The 26,866-nt window shown below is 43.3% G+C and overlaps 1 protein-coding gene across 1 annotated transcript; it reads left to right on the top strand.

Annotated features, from left to right (window-relative positions):
* The first annotated feature begins 1,365 nt into the window (after positions 1-1,365).
* On the top strand, positions 1,366-13,904 carry SMIM13 (small integral membrane protein 13). The gene is made up of 2 exons (XM_066324679.1): positions 1,366-1,521; positions 10,520-13,904. Exons 1-2 carry the CDS (start codon positions 1,446-1,448, stop codon positions 10,711-10,713), a joined length of 270 nt encoding a protein of 89 aa, XP_066180776.1. The 5' UTR covers positions 1,366-1,445; the 3' UTR covers positions 10,714-13,904.
* Positions 13,905-26,866: the final 12,962 nt, after the last annotated feature.

The raw sequence follows: 26,866 nt of genomic DNA, 5'->3' as shown, positions 1-26,866 counted from the left end.
TAGGAGGAAGCTCACTTTTCAAAAATAATATAGTAACAACTGTTACTACTTTGCTGTGTTTGCAGTACAAAAGAAACCTTGCTTAAGTATATGTAACAAGTGCTGAGGCGAGAATTATAATAACATTCAAAGATCAGGAGTCATGTTGAAGTTAAAACTTGGAAAGTAATAGAAAACATGTTTCAGATTAAATGATACTTGCAAAAGACATGCTAAGTGGTTTAATACTCTGGGCAGAGTATTAAACAGGGCTTGGAATGTTGGGAAAAGAAGGCTATGATCAGAAAGAAAGAACTCTAGTTGGATTTGGTGAAGTCACAGCAAATTTAAGGGTGTGGGTGGGGGACCGCACATGTAGGTAGTCCTAGTTTACAGGTATGTTGAAAGGAGAAGGCATGTGGCATGCTCAGAGTCCAGGAAAACAAAGATTTTTTGGCTTCACTTAAACGGGGAGATTTTTACATGCTACATGAAAGAAACAAAGAACTGGACTAGCTTTCTCCGACGTGTCACTCCAATGGTGGCATGCCCATGGGAAACTAAGCTTCTGTAGTCCTGGATTTGCACACGTTTCCAATAATTTTAGAAACATTAACCAGCACACTACACAGGAAAATTATAACTTTATTCCAGTGCTAACAGCAAAGTCCGTATCACAGTCAAGATTATCTCACAGTTCTGAGAGATATTATTTCCTCAGATTTCATTTAAGTGGGAAGGGCCAGCTTTGATGTGCCACCATCACGTCAATAGAGGGCAAGAGTCAAGGTCAGGTGGAATTCGAACCTCGTCGGGGCGTAGAATCGCTTCCTTGACTAAGGCCTGGATATTCCCGTTGTCCCTTTACACCATCGCACTGGAGGTACGCAAGGGCCGGAATGGCAAGACGAAGAAAGAGGATTAAGAAATCAGTCTGCCCCATCCCTAAATCTCAGTCATGGAGTGATGGAATCATAGAACGGTTTGGGTTGTGAGGCACCTTAACGATCACGCAGTTCCGACCCCGCTGCTCGGAGCAGGGACACTTTCCACCAGAGCAGGCGGCTCGGGGCCCCGTCCAGCCTGGCCTTGAATCACCTCTCCGTGTGCCCTACGAGCCCTCTGCCCCTCGCAGGGCTGCAGCCACGACAGCCCGCGGGCTTCACCACACCAGCCGCTGCCCCTGCCCTCACACAGCCCTCACCGCCCCCGCCATCACCACCGTGCCGCAGGGCACACCGGGACTTGTAGTCCTCTCTGTCGGGGATCACCCCTCCTCTCGGGCCGCTGAGGAGGAAACCGAACTACACCTCCCAGCACGTCCTGCGCACCACCCCGCGCCAGCGCGCTGCTCCGGGAGCCCCGCCCGCCTGGCCGCCGGGTCGATCGGCGGCGGGAGGAGTAGGAGCGGGGCCGCCGCGGCCGCCGGCCCGGCCCGGGTGCTGTGGGCTCCCCCCGGCCGCGCCATGTGGCAGAGCATCGGGCTGACCCTGCTGGTGATCGTGGCCACGCTGGCCTGCGTGCTGCTCTTCATGCTATGCGGTGAGTGCCGGGGCCCGGCTGCGGCGGGCGCTGCTGCTGCCCGCCGCCCGCAGTCGCGCCGCCGCGCCGGGCTCGCAATCTGTGGTGGTTCCTCTTGGCTGCGATTGACTGGGGGAAGGAGAAGGGCACCGTGCCCTGGTGTGTGGGAGCGCATATGGTGCGCAGCGCCCTCTTCTCTTTGTTTCCCAAGTCGTCCCCAGCCTTAATATACTCCCGGAGCCTTACATCGGTGTTTAATTCGGCGTTTCCTCTGAAACTGAGGGCTTTTTGTAGTGATGGGACTCCTGAGCAGTCACCTTGTGCGGCTTCTACACGCCCCGGTCTGAAACGCCGGTGAATGCAGGAAGTAAACTTGGGACTGGCATCCCTCAGCTTCTGCCATGTATTAGCGAGAATGGATTGAAGACGGCTCTTAGGGGGGTTTCTCTTTAGTGCATCGAGAGGAGGAGGCTCCGGGGGCTCCTCGCCCTCTACACCCACCTGGCGTAGGCTGGTAGTGAGGCCCGTCTGCTGTGCCTGCACTGAGAGACCCAGGGGAAATGGCCTTAAACGGAGACAGGCGAGATTCGGATTAGATATGAGAAAATATTTTCTCATTGTTGGGGTGGTCGGGGATTGGAACAGGTTGCCCAGGGAGGTGCTGGAGTCACCATCTCTGGAGGTGTTCCAGGAGGTGTCTGGATGTGGCGCTGGTTGATGTTTTAGTGATTTAGGGGTTACAGTGGCAGTGCTGGGTGAATGGTTGCTTTTTTAGTTTTTAATTTTTAAAGAGTTTTTAATATGCAGAGAGAAGGGTTCAGTGAAAGGGATAACTTGCAGGTGTATTGGAGTTCTTGGAAGGAATGAGCAGTGCAGTGTGTGAATGTTGTGGCCAATATTCAGAGCTTGGGGCTCTGAAAACAAATAAGCAAACAAAAACCACGCCAGCAAATTCAAACTATGCCATAATATGTGATGAGAGGCTTGTGAGACTTACAGATCTACCTGGCAGCTTGGTGACAGGTGGGTTTACAAGTGGTTTTTGAAAAACTGAGGAAGCAAAGTCTTCACTTGATGTTTAATAGTTTAAAAAGTGCTAATTTTGTCAAAATGACAAAGCACTGAAAATGACATATCAGTGAAAAGATTTTGCATTATCAAGGGACTGGATAGTGAAATGGGAAGTGAAATCCAATATTAACATGTCTGAAGTAAGGCACAGAGAAAGTGTGAAATCTATACACACGTAATTTATATGGAGAAATATAATGGAAGCAAACTGAGCTGCTGTTATCCCAGAGAAAGGATTAGCTGAAGTAATTGCAAGCATCTCTGCAAAATACCTCTGTAATGCTTTGTAGCTAGCAAACAGGCAAATCAAACATTAGAAGCCTGAAATAGAAGAGAAAATGTCATTATGCTGCTGTAGGAATCATCCATGTGCATGCGTCTCACAGTGTATTTTTCTTATTAAAGTGTATTACCTCATTTTAAAAAAATTGAAATCTTAGTTTCTTTTTTAAAAGATAGGGTTTCCGTAGCAATTCTTTGTTGAGAGCTGTGAAATTATTTCTGCATGAAGGAACTCTAAACAGTTTGTATCTGTCAAGCCTGGAAAATAGATGGCTGGAGAAGGGGTGATGGCTATATCACTGAATAGCATGTCAAAAGTGAAGCGGGGAGCATTGTGAAATGTCATCACTGCAGATGAACTGGAGTACGTGAAGTTAAATGGTCAAGCAACAGGCTGAAAGAAAAATTCTTTTACTTTTACACAATGGGGAAATTATTTGCAAGCTCAGTAACAAGGAATATTTTGGGTGCTGAAACTTCTGTAATTTAAAGTTCCTGGAAGAAAGGTCAACGTCTTGGTCATTATCTTGGGTGAGGAAATCTGTGAAATACTGATAACTGGAACTACAAGACTATACTTTGCTTGGCCTTGTGCTCTTTTCCTGCACTGTCTGTTGTTACAGAACAAATAGTGACCTAAGTTGATATTTATTCAAGTTTCTCTACCCTCATTAGGTGTTGACCGGCCACTTTTCAACTTTTAGAAGATGCAGCACGGTAATTGCTAGGGGTTTTGTATTTTCAAAGTATGCATACAAGATCTTTGCTTACCATCTTGCTGAAAGAGTAATACAGTTTTGCAACCTGCTGTTCAAACTCAGAAAAAAGCATAATTTCCCTCAGGCCTTTCTGCCTTTGTCTGTATGTGACAAATGGAATTGAAATGCTAAGCATTAACTTTGGCTGCTAACATAATCATTTGCCTAGTGCTTTCTTGGTTAAAGAAAGCAGAAGTAATTAATAACTTTATTTTTAAGTGGCTTGTAAGTACTTAGCTGTTTGGAATTACATATTGGACGTTCATTTTGAATTCCATGAATACTTTGCTTTGAATCCTTCACTGTATTTTACTTTAATCAGTGTCACACTTTATAAAATGATTGCTGAAAGTCACCTAGATTTCACATGTACCAAACACAGGAAGCTGACAAAGTCCTTGGGGTTTTTGGGGAAAGATTTGAACTATTGCTGTATTAGAAGTGACTCAGAGGGATTTGATAGTGATTTATAGTATTTATAATAATTTTTCCATCACTCAGCATTTATTAATTAATTAATATTGATTATGCCACTTATACTTCTCTTGCCATGGAAAATATTCAACTGTGTCAAGACCACTACTGGAGGAAAAAAAAATAGTACTTTGGACTTCACTGTTTATCTGTGCAGGTGACAGGCAGTTTCCCTGTGAAGGCTGGAAAGAATAGTGACCTGTAGGTGAGAAGGTGGAGAAGAAACTGCCTAAGTGCTGTGTGTGACAGGATATGAGCAAAAGCCAGCAGTGAGACACACAAATTAATGGACAAGTCTGACATGGGAAGGGCTGGATATAATCTGGAGTAAGCCTGATCTGATGATGAGAATATTTTCCAGCCATCTGACAAGAGATGTTGAAACAGCCTTATGAGAAGAAGGGCCAAGAGCATAAAGAGCTGGGACTTGGCTTTTGAGTGCCTCATAAAAGGACTCATGGGTTGATTGCCTGCAGAGAGTAATAAACTTAAATGTCCAGAAAACATCCTAGGATCACGTGGATTTCTGCTGCCCATCCACATATGATGTAATAAGTGCTATCAAAACTTAAACAATGAGAAAAACCTTCACTTTACCTTTTTTTTTTCAAAGTGAACTGACAAAATTCAGAGCACAAATTATCAGAAGTTACTTTGACTGGTTCTTCAGCAGTGTGAATTAGGCATTTATGTCTAATTTTGAATAAATTACTTGATTTCCTTTTCTTTAAAACATGTCTGGATGCTGGGAACTGCTACTTTCAGTATTAGTTAAGAGGCACAGGAGGCTTGCAGCTAGCATTTGTAAACTGATCACATCTGACATAGAAACCACTGAAGTACTGTAAACACAGCAAATTTTCAGTTGCTCTTTTAAAAGTGGGACTAAAATATAACTTGCTCCCACTTCTTTTATTCCCACCTTTTCTGATTTTCTTTTTTTGGTGGTCTTATTGCTGCTTTTGTGTATTCCATGTACCTCTGAGATGGGAAGAACCCGTGCACAGTCAAGGATATAGGATAAAATACCAGCCAAGGTGAGCTCTAGTACTGCTTACCTCTGTGTATTTATTTTCCTAGTGTAGTAATGCACGAAGCCAAGTGAAATTGCCAAAGTGCCTTCACTGGAACAGATGGAAGTGTTCATCTCATTTGGCAAGAGGCTAATGAAATGTGGTTTGAGACATACAAACTTAAAATAAAAATCATGTAACTCCAAGTGCTGAAATGAATGTGTGGTTCACGTCACAAGTATGAATTCACTTGCAGATGGGAAAACATTTCAGCCCTAAATTCTGCCTGAATTACTTTTTTTTAATGCTTTGTTTAAGCAGTTTTGTAACTCTCTTCAATGAGTGATTCTTGGGAAATACTGTAACAGATGAGGAAAGTCATGCTTGATTAGACTGCTCATAAAGAGAAAATATCCTTTAATTTGAAGTTGCGTTTTGAAACTGTTACAAACGGGAGATGAGAAGAGAGCAAGTTTACTTTTGCTCAGTCAGCAAGCAGCAAGTGGTAGTGCTGCATTAAATGGGAACAGGTTTAAGGAGCTGTGCAGAGCCAAGCACCATGTCACCTGATGTCCTCTGTTACCCCAGTGTCAGAGCAGTGCTTCCTTCAGGCTGATCCTCTCCCTAGCAAAGCTATCCACTAGGGCAGTCTACTAGTCCTGCACTGTTCCACAGATGGGGATGAGGTGACTTGTGCATGGTTGCAGGAGTTAGCTAACAGAGCTCAGAGAAGAACCCTGTTCTCCCAAATCTCAGGTTAGCATCTCTAGCTCTGTGGGAGTGGGCGGAGCCCCGGCTGCTCTGCCCTGGAGGGAGCCAAGCTGAGGAGTTAAGGAAGAATTTCGCAACTTCACCCTGAGCCACTAGGACAAAAAGACAAACCTCCTAGCCACGGCGACCTGTCTGGAGACCCACAAGCGCCCTCGGGATTTTATGTAGATCTGTTGCAATTGATTGGTTCTGTACCCTTTTCCTCCCACCCTGGTGTCCCATAAAAACCCCTGGGTTTCCTCTGGTCGGCGGAGGTTCCTCGTCCCTGGACCCCTTTTGCTGGTACCCTCTCAATAAAGTACCACCTGCGGAAATTCCATACGAGACCTCTCTCTCTCTCTCTCACCACGGCCGGCTAAAAGAGGGGCTAACTCACAAGGGCATGAGCTGAAATCACTGAAAGCTGAAATCACTGAAAGCTGAAATCACTGAGCTGAAAAATCACTGCTCTGCCCGATGCTGAGAAGCCCCTCTGTCCAGCTGAGGAGCGCCCTGACCCCCCAAGGAGCTGTTTCTAGCGAAACATCCTTTGGGGTGGCTGTGGCTCTCTGGGTCCGAAGCGGCGGACCCCATCCACCAGCTGGCATATAGCTCCATGCTCATTTTTTTTTTTTTTGCAGCTGTAGCTGCTTAGGATTTTCTGTGGTGGAAACTTCAGCATTTGAATATAGGCAACGTTCACCATGGTGATACCCCAATTCTAAATTAGTACCCGTGTTCTGGCATGATAGGATCCTATTTTCAAATCAGTAGGGACACAGAAGTAAAATGATCTTGCCAGACTGTACAGGAGTTCCACAGTAGAGTCAGAACTGGAAGCTCAATCTTCTCTGTGTTGTGCAGTTATTGCTTCACTGTCCTGCCTTTCTTGGTTTCATTTGTATTTCACATAAGAAAAATCAAGGTGCTTTTCCCCAGCACTCAGTATTAACCCTGGGACTTTTCTTTTGTTTGCTTTTCCTGACTCAATTGGAAAATGTGCTCCAGTAAAGAAAACTGTTTTCTTTACTAGAAAACGCTGGCTTGTTGCATACAAGCCAGTGAAAGGTGAATGAAGTAGATGGGCCTGAGACTTGTTATCCCTCACTCTTGGAGTGGGAGTAACTTTGTAGTTGGATCGCTGTTTCTTTCCCATTTACAAGGAACCAAGAGCTGATGTTTGATGTGTAGTCACATCATAAAATCTATTTAACATCTGAATTGCATGGATGTTACATCCTCTATGAGTTAGTCAAAGGCTTTGACTCACAGCCTCCTCTTTACAAACATATTGCATCGTGATTTATTAGAGGGGGTTGACATACTGATGGCACAGTATCAGATGTGGCTTAAATGTCTTTGCATGGCATCTGACTGTGGCATTTTAAAGTGAGATGGTGGCTCCCCGCTTTCAACGAGTACTAAACTGTGCAGGGCTGGGAGCTGCTGTTTTGCCTAGCTGTAAAACTCTGGTAGATTAGATTTTGCAACTCTGGATTCAGGTACGTGCTACATCAAGAGCTGGGTCCCCTGCTTTGCATTGCACTGATGTATGTTTGATCTGGCTGGCTGCTTTGAGAGGCAACTTCTTTCACCAGTTAGTGTAGAAATATTATGTTTTGCAGTCTGCATGTCGTCACTGCTTGTTTGCTGAAGGCATGTTGTGGGCGTGCTGTTTGGCTTCCACAGGCTCAGTCAAACTAATATGATTTTAAAAGGTAGATCAAATAGCTAAAGAAAATAAAGCAAGCACTGAAAGACTGATTCTAATCAAATGGGTTTTGTGTGGTGAAGTTAAACCAGTAGGACTTCTTTGAGAGCAGCTTACCTGAACAGAGTGGAAGTGTTAGAGATGCAAACCAATGGTGTCAGTTACTTATCCTGGAAGAGCTCTACAGCAAAAAACCTGCAAAGCTAAACTGAGCCCCATACAGACAAGAATGCCTAGAGATGCCCATTTCCCCTTTTTCGTGTGTGTATTTTAAATAAGTTTACAATTATTTTCTTTTTTAAAACAGTTATGTAACTTACAGTTCTTCAGTATGGCATAGTGCCAGGTGTTATCAGTTTGCCATGTTATTAAGAGAATGAGGAATTAATAGAAAATGCATTGTCTTCTGATCCAGAGACAATGTGAATCTGCCTCTAGGCTTTCTGTCTGTGTGTGTGGTTTTGTTTAATGATATATTTAGCTGATATTGTTGCTGGAGAGATTTATTTCTTACCCAGAATGACTTGTTCTTTAGTAGTCAGGTTATTTCCAAGGAAATTCTTATTCATTTAGTGACAGTGAGGTGGCAGGGAGGCTCAGCTGAAGAGGCAGTCTTAACTTGATTTGGACAAATGTGTTTGTTTTGGGATATTTTTTTTTTTTTTTTTTTTTTTTACTTTCCATCCAAGTTGGCACAGTAACTAGAGCAAGTAAAAGAAAGAAATCTTTCTACTTTGATTACTTTATACCCAAAGAGCTCTGTTACTGGCTTGGAGACCTTGTGAGGTTTTTGAAATTCTAGTTTTCAAGCCTGGTTGCCCTCCCACTATTACCTTTGGCTAAGACTGTTGCAATTTTATTTTTTCAACTGTGGTTTGTTTCACCTGCCTGTTACCACTGGTCTGTTTGTTTGGCTGCTAGAACCAGTCTTGTTGGCTGCTTATTTACACTGTCTTCTTTGTAGTCTGGGGCTAGAGAGCTCCAAAGTCTGTTTACGGTACTTGGGGTTTTGGATACTTAAACCATTCTGCTCTGCTCTCTAACTCAGACCAAACACTGAAAAGAAATCAGTGTTGTTTTTCTTAAGGATGTGAATTAACTTTGTTCATTCTTTAGTATTTCCCCAACACACACCCCGCAGTAATTCTGGGTGTTAAGTAGCCTGTTTGCAGTGTTGGAGGAAGCCTGTGGTTCACTTTATTTAGCTTAAGTTAAAATACCTCCTTTAATGGAATATTTATTTTCACCAAAGATACTCAAGTCATACTTCTGTAAAGTGCCCAGAACCCTTTTGGGAATGCCCTGAATATTTTTGGCTCATCCTCCTCCCTTTCCCCTTTCAATTGAAGCAATTTTCAAAGAGCTGCTACCTCAGTTTTTATTTTAGTTTTGAAAGAAAAGTGAAACCAAACTGAGCCATCTTCCATCAATTTTTTTTCTAGGTGCAAGGGAATGTAATGCATTTGCAGAATGTCAGATTTGATTTAATCACAAGTCATTTAATGGTTTAGGTATTCATGGGAAAGGAAATACTTGTGTAGGCTCTAGGAGTTAATTTAGATCATAAAAGTTGTCATATAAAAGCTTTCCTTCAGTTTTCTCAGGAGCAGAAAAGTTACTGAAATTTAAAAACTGCAGGATGTGAAAAGTATTCCAGGAAGGAGGAGAAGGGTGGGATATTGTTTTTGTCATAAAGAATGGATTGCCCTATTGACTCGGATTACAGAAGAGGAATAAATACAGAGGTGCTGTGGTTATATAAGTGTTATGTATCTATTAGTTAGTTGTTACTCTTTCTCCCCCCTTCCTAGTACATCCTGTTACCCATTCCCAGAAGTCTGCTTCCACTGGAAGCTGTGTAACTGGGAGGACAGTTTTCTCTAGCTCTATAAAATAGGGCTCTTAATATCTGAATAGGTCAGCAGTATAGGCTTAAATGGCTGGCAAGACCTTGTGAACAGAGAATGGGACTGTAATATATAGCTCTGTGCAGGCCACATGGGTGTTGGGGTTGAAAACTATATTTGTCTGGCATTTGCTTTCACAGAGCTGTTTAAATTTTGCTCCACTTTACTGTATTTCATGGAGAGGTTGTATTCCTGTTTGCTGGGTTCTTTTAAAATGAAGATTCTGGCTTAGGTTTAGATGTATTTATATTTGTTTTCTCAAGTTTTTTTGGCTACCTGTGGCAGAAACACTTAGACAAGATGGAGGAGGAGGAGCAGCAGATGAATCTTAAATGATAGATTCTAGAAATGTGGCTATCTCAGCTCTTTACTTGCATAATTTTGGGACCTAGAGTATTTTAGCAGTGGAGCAGAATGTAGATTTACCACAGAATGTTAATTTTACTTTAGTTGGATTTGGGCATGGTGAGGGGTCTCATTAAATTTGGGGGATGTGGTCTTTTAATGACTATAAAGAAGACCTTGTCCATTTCAGAATAGGATTTATTATAAAATATTATATTAATTTGAAGATCTGAGCAAGTGTGCTTAATAGTGATTATGCAATGCAACTTTTAAAATGTGATTTCCAGAATGGAGTGTTTGTTGAGTGAGGGGAAAAACTTTTGTGCTTTCACAGTGCCTGTGTAATGAATTCTGAGTCCTTGTTTGAGATATAACCACAGGACTTCTTTTTTCCTGACAATTAAGACCTTGATCTGTGTGATGGTGATGGTCATCACCCACTTGCTGTGGCAGTTCAGTTTGGAATGTGTAGGGCTTTTCCTGGAGCTTAAATGTTGCTTCTGGATGAGGGAGAGCTTTATGAAGTTGAATTGGTTTTTATAGGACTGTAAAAAGGAGTGGATATGTTGTGGAGAGATGTTAGAGTTGGCAAAAAGAAGGATGGGAGCTGATCAATTTTTTTTCCCTTTTTGTGATATACTTTGCTGGAGAGCTGACTATCAATTTGTATGAAGTAACTAAGCAATATCTTTTTTCTTTCTCTTGCAGGATGGTATGTGGTCTGGCAGTTGTTTTTGTCTAAATTCAAATTCCTGAGAGAATTGATAGGTGATACAGGGTCCCAGCAGGGAGACAACGAGCCTTCAGAAACTGAAACTGAACAGGAAACTCCACCCTCGCCTCAGAGAGGGAGACAGAAATCAGCTCGGCAGCGAAGGGCACCTACGGAAGAGACCACATAAAGTGCTCCATTGAGCTTCTGAGTAAATGTGAATGGTTAACACCTCTGCCCTGTGTCCTTCAGTGGTGTGATCCTACTGACAAACTGACCTAAGAGGTAACACTGATCCCTGAGGACCTTTACTTCTGAGCTACCGATGGTTGATGCTGCTGTGGTAGAGGTTCAGGGAGGGCTTCAGCAGCAGCCCATAGAATACTGGGAGAATGGAGAGGTGGAGAGAAATCTCCATCACAAAAATGCTGAGCTCCTGTATCTCCCGTCTCAGCACACAGATGAAGAACAGGTCCTAGACCATAAGCTTAGCCTTTGCTTTAGTCTGAACATAGTGAACATTTCAGACTTGAAATAGTTTATAAATTATTTTTACTTTACAGCACTGTAACTACATATAGTGAAATTGAGTTTTATTTCCTTAGCTGTATATGAATATATATATTTTTTCAACCTTGAGAAAGCACGTGAACTAAAAAATCAGTTGAAAGAATATCCTGCTTTAGAACGTATTCTAAAGTTAGATTTTAGTTAAGTTCTTGTATATATAAAAATATAAAAGAAATATGAAAAATCCTATTAGGTGCACATGATTTGGAGGTTTTTATTATCTCCTCTTTTTTAAAAAAGAAGGAGATGCAAAGAAAGCAATTGGATGGCAAGACCTGTTTTCTTGGTTTTGGTATATAAGAAAGATTATAGGTTAAATAGTCCTGCTAGGCTTCTGAATGTTTTTCCTGAACCTTTCACTCCAAGTGCACCTGTGCTGGAGACAGGAAGGTGCCTGGGTTATGCACTACTCACTCTAGTATTCTGAAGTGTCATCTTTGGTATTTGGACACAGAGCACTTCTCTTAGCTCTCCTTGTACACCTTTACATCGGGTATTTGGTATCTAGCATAACGTTTTTCCTAGAAGCAGTTAAGGCTCTCTTCCCAGTTTGTCAGACATCGCTGGGACACTCTTGACAGTGTTCCAGCAGGGAATTCGGTACCTCATGTTTGCTGGAGGACTTTACGAATTTTTACCGGTAATCGGCAGTTGCTCCTGTTTTCTCTGAGGATAAGTTCTACAGCTATTTTGACATTGCACTTCAGAATGAAGAGCTCCACTTCTGTTTATCTAGCAACTCTGAAGTTTGATGCATGAGATTTTGGAAAGAGGAGGAACGTGCATGTACCACCTCTGATGTGTGTATGAGAGAGAACTGCCAACAGGTCTCATCTTGAACAGCTTCGATTTTCTCACCAAGTTTGGATATGTGGTAGTGTTTGGATCATTGTTCTGTGTATAAAAACTTAATCAGGACTCTAAAATTGGTCTTGTATTTTCAGCTGTTAAGAAGTTTAAACCTATGGCTTCCAAATTGTGGTTTGGTTCAGTTATATGGCTAAAAGCAGCAGCATTTAGGTTTTCCATCAAGTAGGCCTACATCTAGAAGAGCACTCTGTTAGTGCCTTTATGTTTTAATTTGTCAGTTTTGAATAGTGATCAAAATCCAATGTGGGGCATTCACTTTTTAAAATCATTTGGATATTTCATTATTAAAATACCTAAGATCAGCCCTGACTTTCCTTTGGAGTCCTAAAAGACCGTTTAATTTGCTAGCATGTATATATTAAGCACAAGGTTACATTTTGAAGCATGATTAGGCAGTGCTATGCACATATCCTGTAAACACATGTTGAAATACTGATTGTCTCCTCCTCTGTCCTGTGTGCTGGCAACGGACTGTCTAATGATGGTTGATAGTTTCTTCCTTTTTCTTTTTTCTTTATTTAGTAAAATTCCCATTTTTTCAAACTGAGCAAAAGCCATCAGATCCTATTCCCTGTTGCTTTCAGTTTGCCTCAGACAACTTAATGTCCCAATTTTCTTGCGCGCTTATGTCTTGTCACGTGGTGAGACTTCAGTCTAGCAGCTCTGATCAAGTACTGGGACATTATTCTTAAGAAATTAGCATCTTTGTCTTAAGCTTTGCTAATCTAGACTTAAAAATAAAGATACTTACTTTGTACTGACATAGAATATTGACACTCCACATCACTTCACTTTACCTAGACTGCTGTACACAGAAGACAGCAAAAGGCTGATGCCTGTAGTGTCCCTGGCTAGGAAACAGTAACTTAGTCCCTGCTTCTAGGAGCTGTGAAGAAATGTGAAGTTATGGCAATATACATAGCTAGGTCAGGGTAGCTCTGAAGTTGCAACATTCAAGACTCTGGAGGAATGTAATGAAGGAGAACACAAATATGCAATTAGATGGATGTGGAACCTCTGGATAGCTCATCTGCTCTAGCCAAACAACTTCCTTCTCCCTCCCATGCTGTCTGTAGGTGTACATTTCACTCCCCAAAGTTATTTTCAGTCTCTTTCCTTTTTTAAACAGCCAATGCTGTTTTTCTAATGTTGTGATGTAGCTGCCAATAATACTGTCTGCCTAGTGTGTAGCTTTAATGATGTTACTAGTAGCAGGCCAAAGGTATATTATATAATGTGGTTTGGAAGAATTTTGAAATGCTAATGTCTTCTGTCAATGCATAATTTTTCTTGAAGGAAACTGTAGTGAAATCTTTGTACAGGGCCCTTGATGCAAATGTGTAAGAGCGAAGCTGCGTGTGTGGGACACATACTTGTGATAAGGCCTGGGTTGTGATTGCTGGCAGTCCAACATACTCACGTCTTCAGGTGATCTTACTAGTGTCCTTCTGAGACGTTAGTGGTGGGTAAGCACTTAACTTTGAATGGACCCATCCTAGTCTGAAACCTTATGAAGGCAACAGGTCACACAGTTGGTCTTGTTTTTGTTTAGTGGGATCTATTTTTAAAACTATTGCCTTACTGTTGCAGCCATTATCTTGAATGTATTTTGGGTTCTTATTTTAAAAATAGTCATATCATCTTTGTTGCAGGGGCTGTGTAACTTTGAATAAGCAGTAATTTCCTGTGTTGTATGTGACAGTGTTGCAATTTGTGATCACATTGCTGCTTAATATCAGGTTTTACACTGAACTAGACCTGTGTATGTCCTTCTGTTTCATTTGGAAATGACCAGCGTAAAGAACGTGTTCAGTGTGGTCATTTGCTTCTTCAGTGTTACAAAACTGTACCTAAAGCTTCTGTGGTTGTCTGCTTTCATCATTAACTGTTCTTTTAACTGACTGCACAGATGAAAAATAAAGTAACCAGACTTGATATGAATATTTGACCTGAGTGATTTTCTGTTTACTTTTTTGAATGGGATTTTGTCTGTAGAATTAGACTGCTTGTTTGAGTGTGAAACACTACGAAAGAGGACTTGTCAAAAGTCACATTCTAGCTGGTGTAATACCTGCAGATGACTTTAGTCATAGTACTGGGTTCTTTTTCTTTCAGCAGTAACAAGACAGAATGGAGTAAACAACAAATAAAGGCTTCACAGATTTTCATCAAGAACAAAACATGGTGAGTCCTTGATTTAGTGCAGCTCTTATGATGGTTTAGGCTTCTTTTTTCCCTTGCCAAGGTCAGGATGAGTAACACAGGAAACAAAGATGTCGAGTTCAGACTTGGTTGTTTATTATATCCTATCTGTTTACAGTATTTACAGGCTCACGAGCTGTGAGCCTAACTAGCAAGCTAGGGAAACAAGGTAAAATGGAGTGCTTCTAACTCTTTCCAAGGTCTTTTAAGCAATAATTACCCAATACCGGTGTGACACCTATACTATTTATGGTTTTGACCCAATAATGACCACCCAAGGCTCACGATGCAGACCTTTTTCACCCTGTTACAGAAAACCACCCAAAGCCATGAAGAAGGACAAAGACAACACCCAAAATCCTCCATCCTGACCCATACATATTGCTATATACCAAACCCCCAAATTCCAAGTCTCCAAGACTCCAACAGATGATGTCATTGTGAAGGGCAGGTTTGTGTAGATCTTTTAGAGAAGTTGTTAGTAAAGATGTTTTTTCTGCCTTATACCTTGAAAATTGTAATTGTATTTTAGCAACTAAAAAACCCAAAACAAACAGCAAATCCCCCAAAAATCAAACCATCTCCCCACTCTGCTTTTTTTTTGTCTTTCTAAGATTGGTTGTGGACTCCAGTTTTTCTAAAATACGTGTCTTGGTGAAGTAGGAAGTTCTTATTTTGGAAGTGAAGATGTACAGAAGGAAGTGAGAACATGGTTAATTCCTTACTGCTTCTGTTAATTAAAATGCATACATTGTATCCTGAGTTATTTTATTTAATAATCAGACATTAGAGGAAGATTTTGAAGAAAGATCTGAAATATCTTGAGAGAACAGTTTTGCTCTTGTGCTATTCTTCTAACTTGTAAAAACAGCCTACTAATGGAGTGCAACAAAATGTCTTGTGTTACCTGACTTGAGCACCTGGGTCTTCTCAGCTCAGAAAGTGGGATTTGTGTGTGATGGTGTGTGTTGGGGGCTAATATAAGAACAATCAATGGGCAACTGGTGTCAGGTGCATGGGAAATGTGTGCTTGCTTTTCTGCTTTGGTGCTGATTGCAAGGAACTCCTTTGTGGTCCAGTGGGATGAATGAAGGTGCTATTGTACAAGTTTGCCCCAAGTTCCACCAAAAGCTGTTTTAACTGGTACTGTGCCTTTCCTGTGGGTACTCGTGTGCCATCAGGGATCTCCTGTGGTCTTGAGTCTGTGTAATTAAAACACAATCTTTATAAAATACAAGCAGTGTTACATCTTGCTTGGGTTATACTCACATGAATATTTTTTATCTGTGGTCAGACTGGAAGTTGGCAGTGTGAATATGCTAGATTTTATGTTAAATGTTTAAGACATGAATGTTGATGTGTTCTTCACGTTGACCAGAAGCTCTTCTATTTTGATCATCTGTGAGTGTTTGTAATCACAGTGTCATCTCTTGAAGCTGGATGGAAGGAAGACTTTTTAGCACTGCTTCACAGTGCCTGTGAGCAAGCTCTCATCTGGTCTAGGGCTGATGTTGACATGTAGCTGTGTTGGAATCCACTTCAGGCAAAGGAATTATGTTCATGAAGGGAGACACTGTGATCAAGTATGTTCTGGGGTTTATTTTCTGTACGGTTCTATTCACAGGTTTTTTCAGTTTCCATAGTGGGAAATGAGTGACAAAAATGTCCCTTTAACTTTGGTAGCTGAGAGACTCTAATATGTAGGGAAAGATAAGGCCATAATGTGGCCACTCTAGGGTTGTTGTCCAAGTATTGTACACATACTATTTGTGGTGTACCTGTCTCTGCTGGCGTGTTTTGTGTGTACTGCCGCCAGGACTCATCCCAAATGCTGGCCATGTACTTGAATTGAGAAAGGTAAGAAGATGTGGGATCCATGGCCTGAGAGGTACTTGCCTGTGAATCCTTCTGCCTGGGTCTGGGAATGTGCTGAACAATTCAGGCCCCTGACTTCTGTCCACACTCTAATGAAACATCCAGCTTTCTATGCAGGTAACAGTGAAGTTTCAAAATGAGAAGTTACATGTAACCTGTACCTTCCTCAGAACACTGCAAAGAATACCTTGCCTCTATGTCATACTGAATTCCTCTCCTCTGCACTAGAGTATTTTAACATCTTTTATGGGGAGTTGAAAGCCGCCTGCCAGCAAATTTGTTTGTTCACAAGTAACACGGGCTGTGGCTCAAAGCAAGTTTTGCTGCTACTGTGTGCTATGCTGAACCACTGGGGATGTGTCAACACTAAATTTTTGTTAAAGTCAATCTTGAATTTCCTAGCACAGTGCCCTGTTCCTTCTTGTTGAAGGACTTAATCAGGAGCCTTCTGTCTTTGTGAGAACTTCTTGCTTATTTTGAGTTAATTGCAGTTCCTGTGGCAAATGAGGCGTTTGATGCCAGATGATCAGCTGTTAGCCTTCTCTGTGTTTAAAAATGTTAGGCAATTTCCTTGCCATGGTGGAATGCATCAAAATCTGTCTCCACACCACTTGTTTCCAACATGAATGGTCTCAGTTTTTAGAAATATAAAGACCTGCTCCCCCCAAGTTTTTGAAAGACTCTGCTTTGAGAACATCCTCAGGAGAAGCAGGAGATGCTGCCTGGTGACCTGGCTGTTTGCAAGAGGGCTGAGCTTGGTGCAGGGTGCAGGTGTCTGCACGGTGTAGGCAGAGGATGTGCTTAGCTTGGACATGCCAGGTCTGCAGCATCTCTGCAATGATGATAATCCCCTAAAGCCCTCTTGTGTTGGTGGCTGGGTGGCACACATCATCTGTGACTTCTGACCCTGGCACAACTTGATTTTTGGTTTTCCAAGAACACAAGCAGTCTGATCAACCTCTGGTGTCAGTGGGTTGGGGGCACATTGGCAAACACCAACCAGCATGGGTACTACAACCGTGTGGGGAAATGTTCATCTTTCCTCCAGGCCAGCCGAGAGGCCATGCCAAGGCAGGGAGCTGTGAATTTCACTTTGAGGCTCTGATTTGCAGGTCTTTTACTGAATTTCTGTGTTAGCCTCTTTATTTTCCAAGATCATGGAATCACAGAGTGGTTTGGGTTGGAAGAGACCCTAAAGATCACGTAGTTCCAACCCTCTCTGCCATGGTCAGGGACACTGTGTTGTGTGACAGGGTTGCTCAAAGCACCATTTAACCCAACATTTTCAAGGATGGGGCATCCACAACTTCTCTGGGCAAAATCACGAGGTTTGTTTAACGATTGTGGCACTGATGTATTAGCAGTGACACTTATTGCAGCCTTAGTTTTCACATTTTCCAAAAAGATTCCCATACTGAGGGTAGACTTGATTTTGCTTTTCCTTGTCTCTGCTTCCAGGCTGTCCTCACGTTTCTCCTGAGCCCCGAAGTGATGTCATGGATAGTGAAAAATGCTTATCCCTGAACCGGACACTGCAGATTCAGTCTGAAATATTAAATAAAGAAATAGATAGTAAATCCTGGAGGCTTTTAGTATCCAGTTTGGGTGGAAAGGGCGCGTGTCACCACTAGATGGCATGGACCGCCAGGCTTTGGGGACGGGCTCTCCTGGCAGGGCCGATGCTGCTGAGCTCCTTTGCCGGCGCTGTCACTTCATTTTTTTAATTTATTTTTTAATCAACAATAATTCTATTATTCAATGGGTTTGTGAAGTACAAGGACAGCTGTTTGTAGGAATTGTGCCCGGTTCTTGTTTGGCTGTATACTACATGCCAAAAATGCTGTGGGAATGCCTGGAGCCTCGAGTCTAGAGGCACTGGTGCATTGCTTGACTTTGTAAAGGAAAGTGACCCCAAAACTATTTGCTTCGGGAAGGGAGGTCTCAAAAAATGCCAACAGAGGTCTGCTTTTCTTAACTCTAACTGTGCTTCAGAAAAAAAATAAAGCCTACAAAACACACCACAGCAGCACTTCTTCTTAGGGTTATAAACATACTGTACCAAGTGTCTACAGCAACTTAGGAGAAGTGTTTGTTTTGTGGGGTTTCTCCCCAGTCTGATAGCAAGGGCAAGCTGCCTGCTGTTCAGACCTCTTCAAAACCAGTTCCTGACAGTGAATCCTCATGCTTCTCAGAACTGAGATGTGATGTGACATTCCATTCCATCAAAGCTGGTCTAAATCCTGCCAGTTACTGAGCAGGTAAAACAAGTGCTCATGATCAGCTTACTTTAAAACCTTATCCCAGAGCCTAATATTAGTCCAATACTACCCTACTATTAATATAAAATATAATATTAATAGCACAATATTTAATTAGACTTGGGGAGAGAGAACCTGTGTAACATTTTCTTTGCATTAAAGACCAAAATTCTTGGGAAAAGCTAGAGGATAGAGATATGCCGGGATCCTTGTTGAGTTACACTGCTGATGAGTGTAACTGATTAGCCTGTATTCAGGCTAAGGGAAGCACTTTGTTGCACCAGGCTTTGGAGAAACCTGTTTTTCCTTTATTGAGTCCCTCATTTATTACTCAAAATTTACAGTGATTTCCCTTTAGCAAATCTAGCATTTACACTTAGAGAATTGCTGGCATTAAAAATGAACAAGCAAACAATTTTTAATTTTTTTTTTTAGTTTGTGTGGCTTGCTAGGGAAATTCAGGCTTATTCCAGCTGTGAAGATGTGTGCCTGAGGAGTCTTCATCTGCTGTTTGGGTCTGAAGGGCTGCTGCTCTTGTGTTAGTGATCTCCAGTGCTTGTGAAACTGTCGAAGTCAAAACTGAGATGAAATGCTGGGATTAAAAGTTGGGCTGTCTGTAACACCCCAGCAGGGCTGAGGGCGGCACTGGCCCTTACACCACTCCTCTGCCTGGCAGCAGGCAGCTCCATGGGGAGCACAAATGCCACTGGAAAGGAGCTTGCCAATGCTCTGGACCACTGCAGCTGTGGCCACCCATCCATCCTACAGGAGCTTGGACAGGAGGAAGAAGCCTCTGCACTGTGGCCAGCAGGAGGAAGAGCTGAAGCCAACCTTCTGTATGTGTGGTGTTCAAGGCTAAAAAAGACAGGGCTTCTATTTTTCTCTTGTCCAAGCTCCAGCCCGTGGCTGACTAGCCAGGATCAGTCTACAAAACCAGGAACTGCTTTAGTCACGCTGTATTTTCTCAGTTCTCCAAGGCCCTTGCTCTCAGCTCATGTTAGGTGAGATGTGCTCGTCATCAACACTTTAACCAGGACTCGAGGGTGCTTCAAAAGTAATTGTGATGGACAGCAGGGTGAGCCTGTTCTAGGGAAAGGAAGAAGGTGCTGAGATGAGGGGAGTGTGGTGGAGGTGGTGGGTTTAGTGCATGCTGCCCACTGAGGAAACACAACACAACAGACTAACGACACTGTTCTGAGGTTCAGAGACATGACAGGAGCAGTGTCTTCTCTAGGACTGCCAAGCACTTCAGTGGTGGCTGCAGCAACAGATTTCTTGGGATGTCCCACATGTAGATGAACACTTCACACACAGCAGGTAATGGAAACCTGCAATCTGCCACCACAGATGTAACAAAGATAAGGTTGTGAACCTGCAGATACCAACTAATGGATACTTCCATGGGCAAATCCCAAGTTCATGGAATAATGAGAGGCTTAGTCAGTGCTGTGTTTCCTAACATCCAATATCCAATGATTGTGAGCTCTAAGGAGAGTCAGCCTGCCAATGTACCCTAAGCAGACGCACCTGCCCCTTCAGAAACAGAATATGGGGCTGTGTCCTCCGTGGCCTGACCCACCTGGGAAGTTCTTACTTTCTTAAATGTTGTCAGGCTGATAGCTAGAAGTGCTCAGAGCACAAAATCAATGGAATACACGCACATTCCTTCAACTAAAAAAAGTCTCTAAAGTTGAGAAGGAGGAAAACCCTTCCTGTGTTTCACAAACAGCTGTCATATTTACTGCTATAAACAGTCAGTAAGAAGCCAACACTCAGATCAGCACCTGGGAGGAGATGGCAGCCTTTCCTGCCTGGGATGCCCTGCACATGAGCAGGACCAGCAGAGATCAGAGCTGGGCTCTCTCTTTGGGCTTTGAGCTGCAGCCAGCAGGTGCAAGACTGTCCCACCCTCCTGTAGCTGATTTCACCTGTGTAAGGAAGCTGTGAAGGGTTAATTAGTTCCTTCTTGTGCAAAAGGTATTAATTGTTCTTTACCTAATGTGTGAGAGCTAGAGACAGATCAGCCTGGTGGACTTGCTGCTGTGTGTGTGGAGAGAGCTTTAAAAATAGATATCAGCTGGTGATAGAGGCACAGCTGTGGCTTTTGTGTGTGTAGGGCTTGTGCCTTCATCCTCGAGCCTGTGGAAAAGCAGCATTGCTGAGGAATACAGCCCGCTTAAATGGCCTTCTAGCAGCTTGTAACACGATGTCCTCCTGGGAAGCCATGGATGCATTCATGTAGGAAACATTGAATTTCACTTTTCTACTTGATTGGCTTTCTAATAGGATGAGAAACTGAGCAATGATCACAGGGCATGGAAATTTTATGCTCTGTTGCCTTGCCTGGAAGCAGAGGTTGGCATTTTCTGGTAAAGTTATTATTTGTGAATAACTTATATGGATCAGATGGGTTGCTCCAAAGATTTTGGTTTGCTGCAGAAGAGATGCCAAGAAGGCTCCTGTGTCTGCCTAATATGGGAACTTTAGCAGAACAACTTAACTGTAGCAGTGCCTCTCTGATAAGTAGCTGATGAGCTGAAATGGCTTCATATGAAATATATGAATTATGGGATTTCCCTCCATGATAGAATAGCCTGAGGCAGAATCACTTGCTGGAAAACTGGTCAACTGCAGGAGTCTGGGATTGTATGGTGACACTGGTATCCTCTGCTGGCCTCCAAGTGGGTGCTTTTGTTTTATCCAATAATGTGTTGTTGGTTTGTGGGGCAGAAGTAGCTTAGGAGTATTTTGACACTTCTCTATCTAACAGCTAATGAGCACAGTGCCTAAACACATGACCCTTTATTCCTGTGCTGCCAGATGCCACTGCAGGTCACTGCATAGGCAGTGCCTGGCTGATACAAGGCTTTACTTGTGTCAATAGATACAGCATTGAGAATAAGCTCTTCAGAAGGTGGTTTGTTGTTTTTTGTTTTTTTTTTTTTTTTCCTTCAATAACGTGAAGAGGAAAACAGGAATGGGAAATCTCTTTCAGCTGGATCTACATGTACCCCACCATGTAAGGTACTTACTGTTTGCAATTGTGTCATCCTCATTCCCATATGAGGAGAAAAACAGACAAAAATGGGATGAGGCATATGTGCTGGTAGTGGAAAGGCATTCAGAGTAAATTAAAGAAGACTTTCACAAAGTATTTCTAACTAGAAGAAGAAAGTGAACTCACTTTTTCAGAAAATAATTTTGAAACCAACATTTCAAAACTAAAAGCTGTTCTATCGCTTGACTCTCCTTTAACCTCTCTTGGTGATTCAGCCCTTCCTGTGCCAAAGGCCACTCAACCTGGCATCTGCTGCATGCTCTCCCTGGAAATGAGTATGAAACTGCACGTTGCACTTCTCAGCAAGGCAGAGATATATGCAGATTACTTATGGAGGGGAGCTAAACCACCCCTGTGACCTTAAGGAAATCTGCCTCATTTTACTCTTCTCCTGTTTCTCTGCTGTGGTACAAGGAAGAGCAGCCTAACCCAGAAATCCTTCATGCACGGAGCTCTGTAACCACTTGGACTTTGCACTGCTACAAGTGCAGAGCTGGCAAGAAATATGCTGGGAAAGTGGAGGCACGGAGGTGTGAGTTACCTGTGTGTCCAGCTTTCCCCCCATCTGGCACAGGTACAAAGAGATGGGACTTTAGAGCCAAGGCTGATTGCAAAACCTGGAGCCATCTGAGCAGGAGGTGGGGCTACTCAGCTTGGACGTGGGTTGTGACATTTGCTGGCTCAGGCTCCAGGAGTGCCCTGACTTGCTGAGCCCTTGGGACCAGTGCTGTGATGGTACCAATACCAGCTTCAGGCTTGGTGGGCTGTGGAGTCCATGAGTTTCTACAGTGTTTTAGAGCTCAGGTTGTGACTTGAGCTGTGTATGTGGCCCCACCAAGTTTCAGGAGGCAGGTCTCCGGGTAGTATTTATCATCCTCAAAATTTAGGAGTGTATGATGTGGTCATTTGCACCTGAGCTGCTTGTCTTGGCTGCCCTTGAAGACCTAAGAAGATGCAATCAATTATTGGAGCCCTGCGAGGATTTACCTCATCCTAAAGTAGATTTAATACTATAGATTGGATTCAAGTCAGTTTAAAGGGGGCTCTGATGATATTTCACAAGCAAATGTCTTTAGATAGTCAGGATGAATTGCATCTGAGGTGTCTCACACTGAGAGTAGATACAAGCTAATCCAAATTAAGGCATTTCTGAACTCACCACCCCCGTGGAGAGAAGTGGAGGGAGTGAGGAAGAAGCTTTCTTATTTGTGTATCTTGGTGTTTTCAGCAGCTCTGCTTCTTGGATGGAACCAGTGGTTCTGTGTAATGCCTGAATTTGAGGGGCCTGTGCGTTTCTGCCTTCCCAGGTGCAAAGGCAGCTCCAGCTGCTGCTGTTTCAGGGTAGAATGAGGTGTTCTGTGCAGCTCAGCCCTGCTGTGACAATGTTCATTTGGTCATTGTAGCAATTCACATGAAAGTGATACAAGTTCCCAGCAGGGCTGTTGTGTTTATTCCTTTAGAACATCTGCGAGTGGACAAGTGAAAGCTGTGTCTAGAGCAGCGAGGCCTGAAAACTATCTGCAGGTCAAGCACTGCAGAATGCACATGCTCATTCATCAAAAATTAATTTCTCTTTGAAATGCCTCATGAAGAAAAGCCAGGTAAGTTAACTTCTCCCCTTCCGGAAGGCAAGTTAATTACAGGTACCTGTTTCCAGCTCAAGTCACCTCCTGAGATAAAAGGCTTTTGAGTGGGCTGCTCCTAACATCCTTCATAAAAACAAAGCATAGGGTAAAAAAACCAGTAAACGTCTATTTTTTTTTTCTTTTTCATGTTCATGGCCACTCACCCTTGTGGCTTTTTCTCTTTGAGCTTGACTGGGAATAAAGGAGGACTTGAATCACTACACAGAAAAATGCCCTGAGGTCCTCTAACTGCACAAAAAGTTGCAAGATTTACTTTGTTTCCTTTCTCTAAGAAAATTTAAAGCCAGAGCAGGCTTTTATTCTTTTTATTTTCTTGTCCTCTGCTCTCCTCCAGACTTTTCTACTTGTCCTTCACTGTAACCTTAACTTAACCACGGTTAAGTCTGCCTTCATATAAATACCAGATGCTTCTGGGACATTGTTGTTGTGCTTTCCTGGCTGGCAATGGTTTGGGCATCCCTGGCTGTGGTGTTGAGCAAGATAAAGCCGGCTAAGTAGGAAGCTGTGAAGGGCCTCTTGAATTCTGTTTCCTGCAGCTTTACATCAAGGAAAGGGCCTTGATCACTCTTTCTGTAATTAAGGGAAATTACACGGAAGGAGGAGGAAAAAAAATCCTCCTGATCACGGAGGACAACCCAGCAGAAGGATTTTTACATCTTTTCCTTGGCTGACAGGAGCTGATATTCCGTGGGGGCGAGCCCTCATGGAACCAGGGAACTGTGATTTCTGCCCGGCCGTACGGAATGTGGAGCCGCTGGGAGCGCAGCGCAAACTGCTGCGAGGAGGTTAGTATTGCAAAATAAACCCCAGGAGAGATGGGAAAGTGATCTTCTGCTCAGGACTGCCTCTCCCTCTGAGTGTTTCAGCTTCTCCTGTCCAGCAGTCCACAACATCTGAGAGCCAAGACTGTTTCTGCAGAGACAGGAGTTTATCAGGTGCACAAAGAGCTTTCACGCATGGGATGGGCAACTACTGATTTTCTGCTGCTTTGAGAGCTGAAGAGGAGGCCTCTACAGCAGCTGGCAGTGTGCATACCCAGACTGTGCCCTGAAATTTTGACCTGAAACTATCCTTTTTGGTCCTTTGCTCTTGGAAGCCACCCCTAAGTGGTCCTAGCCACTGACCTGGAAGGTGTGGGGGGGTGAAGAGCACCCTGATCTGAGCCCAGCAGCTTCCCAGGAGCGCAAATCAATGCCCTGGGGAGGTGTTTCTTCCAAGGTCAGGCAGCTGACTGGCTACTTCATACCCTGCATAACTCACTGGCACTGAAGGCTAAATATTTGGGTTTTGAATAGAGAATTATGTACTTGGGTTTCCTAAATGAATCCAACAGCTGGCAATATGTCCAGCATAATCAGGCCTTGCTCATGATGTGAACTCCCCTCCAAATTTAGCTCTAATTTAATCAAAGTAAAATTGTCTCTGGGCAGTACATCAGAGGGAAAATGAAGTAGTACAAGTTACCGAGAGTCTGTGCTACCCCTCATGCAACCTCCCTGGAACTCAAACATCATTCCTGCTCTCTGTGAAGTTAACAAATTTATAAGAGGGCTGGATTAGATATTTTTCCTGCTGCTGTTCACTTAATGCAGGTACTCGCAAGCCTGGGCTTCAATGCCCTCTTCAAGACAGAAGAATTTCTGGGAAGGACTTTGCAGCACTAGATACAGCTGTAGCCTTGCTGTGATGTTGAAAAGCCACACAGCTATACCCAGGCTCTTAGAGAAACCTGCTGTTGTAGGTTTTTTTGGGTGCAAGTAACAAAAATAAATTATTTTTAAAAAAGACACCAATTTTACATTATCTAGACAGTCCATCTCTGAGGTGAGAAAACCTTCTAGCAGAAAAATGGCTCTATTGAATTAAGAAAGATATGCACAGGCAGCTTTTGAAACTGCCAGTGGAACAGGCTAAGATGAAATGAACAGGAATATTTTGGAGCAGGGAGGACTGCTTTGTGTTGTCTTCTGGGACTGGCATGACCCTGGCTTTGCCCTGGAAATCTTTCTGTCTAAATGTTGACTAAAGCTGTGGACATCATGAGAGGAGAAATGGCAAGGGAAGGTTAAGATCTACCTTTGGAGAAAATCCCATGAGCTTGTAAAGCCTTTGGGTTGAGGTTGAGGTATGTTAAGGTAGAGCAGGCAGCCTGGAAGTGGAGGTTCAATAAAGAAAAGCTGAATTTGAATCTGCAAAGCTACAGATGCTTGGCTTGTAGGCAGAGGGAAGGTGTGACTAGTGTGACAAAACTCTGAAGAGCTGGTGACAGGTGTGGGAGGGACACTTCTGAAATGCAGCCCAGATGTTCGTGTCAGAGACTGCCAAAAGTTCCAGGGCCAATAAGTTATGGGAGATGTGAAGATGCTGGGGTGTACTCCGGCATCAGGTGATGGTGTGGGAAGTGGGTGTCCTTCACCCATGTTGCCTGTGCTGGAACAGCAGGCAGTGGCTCTGCCGAGGCTGCAGCAGTGCACTGCTGTGGAAAAGGCAGGAGCTGCACAAACCTGGCTAGCAAGAAATGGCAGAGGTAGCAGCAGGGGGTTGTGCAGTATGAATTTTGGCCTGTGTATTATTACTATGTATTTTTAACTTTAAAACCTGCCCATTTAAATTAAAGGATGGCTTTTGCCTGGTTTTCTTCTCCTTTGCTCATCATCCTGGAAGAGGAAGGAAGTGCTTTTCTAATAAACATGAAATAGTAATTACTTAATGTATGGAGTAAAGAGCCATGTGTGTTCTGCATTTGCCACTAGCATGAGGAGGACTTTTTTTCCATACTGGCCATCAACTTGGTTGCCAAACAACAGCAGTATCTTGACAACTGCATGGGGGCATCATGGCTCGAGGGGTGGGAGCAAGGAGGCTCAGGTTTCTATTCTGAACTATTTTGTTTGTTCAGTTCCTTCTTTGTTGTTAGTTGACCTTTCTAAATTTAGCAGGGGAACAAAATGGAGCACTCTGTGGAAGCAACTCTGCGTCCCCAGCTGTCCCCTTGCAAGGACGTGGTGAGCCAAACGAAGCACTTTGCTCTCAAGGTTTTCATTGCTCTCATGCTTCCTGGCAGAGACGTCTTTCATTAACAGACAAAAACTGGTGCAAGGACAATGCCAGCCCTGGGCTTTCTCTTTCCTCCTTACACCCCTGGGTGTCTGACAGGAGGTTGGGCAGTGGGTGCCTTGGCAGCTGTGAAATGTGCAAGTAACTTTTGGGAAAACTTTGTGATCCTTAAAGCCATGGGATTGTTTCAGACGGAACTCACACCCACATAATGCTCAACCTGGCTTGTAGTAGGAGACGGGTGCTCTTATCACTGGGTGTGAGGGGAAAGGTGTCTGTACTGAGCAAAGTTGCTTTTCCAGTTCCTGCGTGGATAATGCTTCACCAGTAAGTGCTGGAGATGGGGAGCAGGCCAGAATGGGTGGAAGGCACGGCCGTGTCCTGTGACCCCACCTAACTGTGGGATCATGTTGAGAGGAACTGCCCCACTCACATGAAGGACACTGCCAGTGCTGGGATGAGGTGGTTCAGGACGCAGCTTATGCAGCAGGAATACACACAAGGAATGGGGAAGGATTGTGGCTCTGTGTCCTGCAGGCCCTGATAGTCGTATTTTGGACTTGACAGCTTGTGTAGTTAGCTGTATAAATGCTTCACCTGCTGCTTCTGGACAGGGAGAGAAACTCTGTCCCTTCCTCTTAAGTTCTCATTTCACACTATAAGCACTGACCAGTGAAAAGACAGGAAATGAGGTGCTCATTTTAGAATGGCCTTGATATTATTAGCAAGCAGCAATATTTCCTTTGAATATGCTTAGAAGACTCTGAAAGCAAGACAAAATAAGACCAAGCTGCCTTTTTTATATAA

This window comes from Sylvia atricapilla, chromosome 1 (assembly GCF_009819655.1).
Source record: "Sylvia atricapilla isolate bSylAtr1 chromosome 1, bSylAtr1.pri, whole genome shotgun sequence".
Taxonomy (NCBI): domain Eukaryota; kingdom Metazoa; phylum Chordata; class Aves; order Passeriformes; family Sylviidae; genus Sylvia; species Sylvia atricapilla.
The sequence above is the reverse complement of the archived record's forward strand: the minus strand, read 5'-3'. Positions and strand labels throughout refer to the sequence as shown.

Excerpts from the sequence above, each read along its gene's own strand:
- SMIM13 (XM_066324679.1), top strand. The coding sequence starts at position 1,446 with ATGTGGCAGAGCATCGGGCTGACCCTGCTGGTGATCGTGGCCACGCTG. Across the intron at positions 1,522-10,519 it reads GCTGCTCTTCATGCTATGCG|GATGGTATGTGGTCTGGCAG; the intron begins GTGAGTGCCGGG and ends TTTCTCTTGCAG.